The sequence below is a fragment of the Hippocampus comes genome, unplaced genomic scaffold (assembly GCF_001891065.2).
Source record: "Hippocampus comes isolate QL1 unplaced genomic scaffold, H_comes_QL1_v1.1 scaffold237, whole genome shotgun sequence".
NCBI classification, from domain to species: Eukaryota; Metazoa; Chordata; class Actinopteri; order Syngnathiformes; family Syngnathidae; genus Hippocampus; species Hippocampus comes.
The window spans coordinates 2,006,827-2,012,826 of NW_017806159.1; the positions used below are offsets into that span (position 1 = coordinate 2,006,827).

At 45.1% G+C, this 6,000-nt stretch overlaps 1 protein-coding gene across 1 annotated transcript in view; it reads right to left on the reverse strand.

The window, feature by feature from the left end:
* anos1 (anosmin 1) overlaps positions 1 to 4,738 on the reverse strand; it is a 63,372-nt gene extending 58,634 nt beyond the window's left edge. The window contains exon 1 of the mRNA XM_019895515.1: positions 4,407 to 4,738. Coding sequence (XP_019751074.1) covers positions 4,407 to 4,616 — 210 coding nt within the window. The 5' untranslated portion in view covers positions 4,617 to 4,738. The remainder of the gene's footprint in view (positions 1 to 4,406) is intronic.
* Positions 4,739 to 6,000: the final 1,262 nt, after the last annotated feature.

Sequence of the window (6,000 nt, forward strand, 5' to 3'; positions counted from 1 at the left end):
AGATTTATGGGGGCAAGTGCCGTGCTTCAAAAGCACTTACAGGGGGGGGCAGAGCCACATAAAGCCCCATTCATCCACCGTCTTCAGCCATGAAGACCTCCACACGCGAGACGAGTCCTGGTGGAGGTCCGATTTCCACTGAGACCAATTCTATGTCAAAGACGCAAACAAGGGCTAATCTTTCTTTCCGACGGGTTTTAATTTCTTTCACTTCAAGAAATAAAACATTCAATTGAATATGTCAGATTTTTATGGCTTTAACAAGAGCTCGACTGGGCACTCCTTGTTTTTTTGGTTGTTTTTGCTTTTCACATAAATAATCCACGACAAGACTGAGTGTTCAGAAAGCCCACTTAGCGCATGCCTCCCAGCTCGCTCCCTTACATTTGGCTAATATTTATCGAATGCATGGGTGTTGCCCCACTGTCAATTAAACTGAGGGTGACAAACTCCCCAAATGTGGAGCGATGTGTCAATAAATCTGCTTCTGGCGACCGCTATGACATCATTAGCTCGTCTACAACGCTGGCAAGCGATGGACGAAGCATACTCGAAAGTTCTTTCTGAAATTTAAAACAAAAATTCAGAGCTTCCCACATTAGGGGAAAAAAAAAAAAAAAGGTTCCTCGCTGACATCTGCAAGTGCTAAATCGTCCAAATGTCAATCCAATCCAGTGAAGATGATTCAGAGAATGAGAAACAGATCTTTAAATGACTTGTGAAATATCTCATTCAGCTAAAGCAGATCGTGTGACAGGTTCTATAGATTAACAGTGGCATTAAAAGAGATGGATTGTGCTTTTTTTTTCACAATTGAAAACCATTCCCAGGTTTCTGCATGAAGGGCCTCCGCCATTTTGGGTCTTGGTTTTGGGGTGCAAGCTCTGCTTTGCATGAAAGGCACTCTACGACCCGAAGATGTATTATTATTATAATTAAATTACCTTTGGCTTAGACATGATTATGTTTCTGTGCAACATTTGACAATCCCAGATCTAGGAGCTGAGCAGAGAAACTTGGTGTGGGTGTGGTTTTCAAGTAAATTAGCCCAACTTTGAAATAAAGGTGAGAGAGAAGTGAGGAACACATTTTCAAAAATAGCCCGATAAAAGATTTACGTGTTTAATTTAGCAATGAAGGTAAACGGCACAAAGCAGACTTCTTCACGTCCATTAAAATGTAAGGTGTCCCCGTCACGCATCAAGTGACCCCCAAATTAAGACCTTAGCCATTAGAGCGGCGGTGTGAGTTGCTTGCACGCCTGTTAGCGTAATGAGATCCCATGCCGTTGGGAAGCGGATCCACCCGCAGTTTGCGACAACGCTTGCAGCACGGTAGCTTAGCACGTTTAGCGCAAATCAGGCGCCAGCGTTTAGCAGGAAGGTGACCTCCCTGCAAGAAAGAAAGCCCTCCGCGCAGCTACATTTGCTTGCGTTTATTGCGGGGTCGAGGGCAAGGGGGGAGCAAGTGCCATGTGTTTTCGCAGCTGACCAGACCCTGAACAACACCCAATACACACTCACACACCATTTCCACATGAAAGGAGTGTGCATTAGACAGTTGCATATTATCAACACTGGGCCTTCTATTTTTAGAGGTGCTCGTGCTGCTTTGCTTATCCGAAAATGCACTGGAGTGCAATAGCCTGAAAAGTCTGGATTCTAAAATCTCACAAAACGTTGCGGTAAAGGTGTGGTGGTCATGGATCAAACCACACAAGAGCTCGGCGTATCGCACTCACAGTACTTTGCTTTGATGACAGTTTGCGTTCTGTTTGTGTTCCAATCTTAGTTACTGAAAGGGTTAAAACACGATGACATCTATGCTCGTTTCGTTAGCATCGACACCATCTGTGGTGTTTTTCATTGTGTTGGCTAAACGAAGGCAAAGACAAACAAACCACTTAAGTCTTTTTTTTTGGGAAGAATTGTTGAACATCTGCCAGACTGCTGCTTGCTGTGAAAGTTAAGCTGAAAAAAAAAAATCGTCCAAACCTCATCGATCAGCTCGCTCACAAATCACTTACGGTGGGGACAGATTGACCTAGAAACAGAACTTTGCAATTATTTCCAAATCGGAAGTGGACCTGCGTCCCGGAATGACAGGCGTGCGACCCGAGAGGTTCAACTGTCGAATATTTGCAGCGCACGAGGGGGAAGCTCTTCCATCAGGCGTCGTAGCGTTGAGCCAGCTGGTGGCTGATTCAATGTCGTAACTTTGCAAACCCAAAGCAGCCATTAAAAAAATAACTTGGACAACCCCACCAACAAATTCTCAACATTTCTCGCCAAGTTGCGCTTTAATAAGAAACACAGTGTCCTCTGGATGTGCATCACCGCTTGTTTTTCTCTCTCTTTCTCCTCATTACTCAAGTGACTCCTTCACTCAATGTGTATATTATCCCGCATTTAGAACCACTGCCACTTGTCCAATTAGCGCTTTCAAAGTGACACCGAGACAAAAGCCTTGACCTCTTGATTAATTAGGCCTCATTACAAATCTGCCCAGGTCCGGCGACGCTTTCCAGACAATGGCTCGGCTTCGACGCGGGCCTTGCAAATGCAAATGCGATGAGCATCAAGAAGAGGCGAAGCTGGCAGAAAGCTGAAGGATCAGCGGCCGCTTCTTTTCTCCGCCGTCCCCGGAGAGAACGGTGATTCCGCCGGAGTGTGAAAAACAACTTGTGACACCACACACTGACTCATGCGCAGAATGCAGCTACTTTACGCCGGCGTCCCTCTGCGGGAGCCGCAGACTAGTGACAGCATCCCCCTATGAATATACAAGATGGGGGTGGGCTGGGCGGTGGGGCCGTTCCATTTCACATCATTTTATTGGAGGTGTTGGCGTCAACTTTAAGTTGCTTCAGAGTCTTTTTCCCCAATTGTGTTGATAGAAATAAAACAAGACAAACATCCACTGGATTGCGCCTGAACAGCATCACCGCTGTTTTCAAGCAGCCCTGCCCAAATTTGGGCGTTTCCACCCCCGACATGCGTCGCCAGTTAGGATCATCATCAAGTGGATACACAAGTTCATGGCAAAAAGGCTTCCTCGTTCACGTTCTTCATGTATGGTGGTCTTGGGTGTGGGTTACCACTCATTAATGGACAATATATGTCAATATTATGACAACGCAAGATATATTTTCCCAACTTGGGGTTTTTTTGCAATTGGAAATTGGGTTTTGAGTGAAAACGTGTAAGAATGTTAAAACGAAATTGACGAAAATGGACATTTGAGAAACTATGATTCATATTTGGCACCTCAGCAAAAAAAGTGAGCGCAATATTTGTATGTCACTGATAAAGGTGATGCATGACATTCAACCAGTTAGGTCAAAAATAACCCAATTTGGATCAAAAAGAGACAGATGCACTACTTGGGTCAATTGGATGCAAAATTTGGTCATTTTGTCCAAAACAACCTAAAAAAAAATGGTCTTTTTGTCCAAAAAACTTAAAACGTTGGGTCAAATTGGCCCAAGTAGCAGGTTGGTTCACAGTTTTTAGAGTGCAAGTTTGGGTTTTTCTCATTTCTAGACACAGTCTCGAGCAGATGTTTGGGAAAATTAAGAGATAAATAGGGGAGGGTAAGTAAAACCGGATTCTGTAACCTTTGCATACCGTCCCAGGCCATTGAAAAACACGTATCGCCAAATTTTGTTGCCAAAAATCAAAGAAAGGTGTATTCAGTATGTCAATATTATGACAATGCATGGTATAAGTTTGAAGTTTTCTCATTTATAGATCCCGGTCTTAAATGGAAAAGCTTGAGAAGATTGGGAAGAAATGTGAAATTTCAGAAACTCTGATTCAAAAGTATTAATACTAGCGGCTTTAGTATGGAGTCGCTGTCCAACGAAATGTGTCTGTCTGAAAATGTGATTCAAAATGTAACTAATTTTGACTGGCAGAAAAGGTTTGAAAACCCCTGACTGATAAGTCGTGATACTTTCTGAAGATGGACTTTTTTCGGTGGCAAAGAGGGTCTTAAGTGAAAAAACTGAGAAATTCAAAGAAAATGTGCCCTTCGATGGGCTGGCCACCAGTCGTGGGTGTACCCCGCCCCTACTCAGTCAGCTGGGACACACTCCAGCTCGATAACTAGAAAGAGAGAATTTTTAGAAGTCCTGATATCTAGTTATGGGTATGTTGCTGATGTTCACTGAGAAGCATCATCCAAAGTTGTTTCCATAAATTAAAGAAAAGTGATTTTAACTGATTGCGTTTAATTGACCGAAATAAGCTGTTTATAGTCCTGTAGTCGCTTCAAACAAGAATTCGTGGGGTTTGCAGCAATCACACAAACTGAATGCTTTAATTCAACTTTGTCCCCATGCGTTCTACACTTGGCGTGCATGTACTTTTGTGTTTGCCGCACAAAAGACACCAGCGAGTGAGTACCTGCGAGTGCTTGAAGAAGGCGGAGATGCGCGTGATGTGCAGGCTGAGGCATCGAGACGCGCACCGAGCCCGGTACACGCTGGATGCCGCCGCCGCCGCCGTGAACGAGTCGTCCTGCCTCCTCGCGCCCACGCCGCCGCTCCGCGTGCTCGCCAGCGCCGTAATCCACACGCACAGGGCCGCGCATACCCGCAGCCTCCCGGGGAACATGGTGGTGGTGGTTGATGGGGCTCGCTGCTCCGCTGCTCTCCACTCGACGTGCTTGTTTTTAATCCCTCCGCGGTTCGCGCTGTACTGACTCGCAAGGCTGCGAGTCGGGAAACTAAGAAGAGAAACTTCAATTTACACGCTGGGGAGGAGTGGGGAGGGGAAGGCGAGAGGAGGCGGGGTCACGGGGCAGGCTCGTCTCGTGATTGGTGGGACATGTGGTGATTGACAAGCTCGAGGAGCGTGGGGCAGGTGGATTGCTGACAGTGCAGTGGATCGCGGGATCGTCGCGGTTCGGATTCACGTGTTCTCAGGTTTTCCTTTTATTTTTTCACTGAAAACACCTATTCGAGGTTTATCTTTTTTTTGCGGTTAAAAAAAACATAAAAATACAAACCTGCCCATTAATTCTTAAGCTCCACGGATCTTTTCTGATATCAATAAAAATCGTCTGTGTCATCACTCTGATGATGATTGTTAATATATTTTGTTCAGTACACACAGCTTCTCCTGCCTCCTTGTTTTTTTTTGGTCCTCTACCGTCACGCATTACACGACAGAACGATCTGACCAAAAATCGACCCCACATGACCAGAGGCCTGATCCCGTTACCACCTGGCTCCAGCGGTGCTCATCCTGCAGAAGTCACCTATCTATCTTTGTTCCGGCGGCACACGGCTTGCAGCTGCCACCCTTTCCTGTTCCGGCGCTGCACATCCAGCGGCCACCACTGGCTGACTTTTTTTTACATCTGGGATCCGTTTCTTGAGGGACGGGGTACTGTCATGATTCTGTTTTCATTTAGATTAGGTTTTGTTTCATAGTTTACTGCCATGGTTCTTTTCCGTTTGTGACCAACAGGTGGCATTGGAGGGCTTCTCACACCTGTTGGTTATCATGTCATTAGCTCTTTTTTGTTAAAAGGACAGCCAAGCCCTACCACTTGGATCATTGTGTTACTGTCATTTTGCTTTGTTTTTGTTGCTGTCATGTTTTGTTTTTCATAGTTTTGTGCTTCTGTTATGACTTTTTGTTTGTATGTTACCTTGGTTTTCAGGACTTTGGTTGCTTGTGCTACTGTGATGCATTTTGTTTGTTTGTTACTTTGTTTGTTACTTTGAGTTATTCGGCTTTGTTTGTTGCTACTGTGATACGTTTTGTTTGTTTGTTACTTTGAGTTATTCGGCTTTGTTTGTGCTGGTGATTTAGTGTATTTGTCAGTATATTTTGTTCAGTACACCCTGCTTCTCCTGCTGCCCTACTTTTTATGGTCCTCTACCATCACCATCACGCACTACATCAGGGGTCCCCAACCGCCGGTCCGCGGACCCTTTTTTTGGTCCTCTACCATCACGCACTACATGACAGTCCGTCCATTACACTTCTT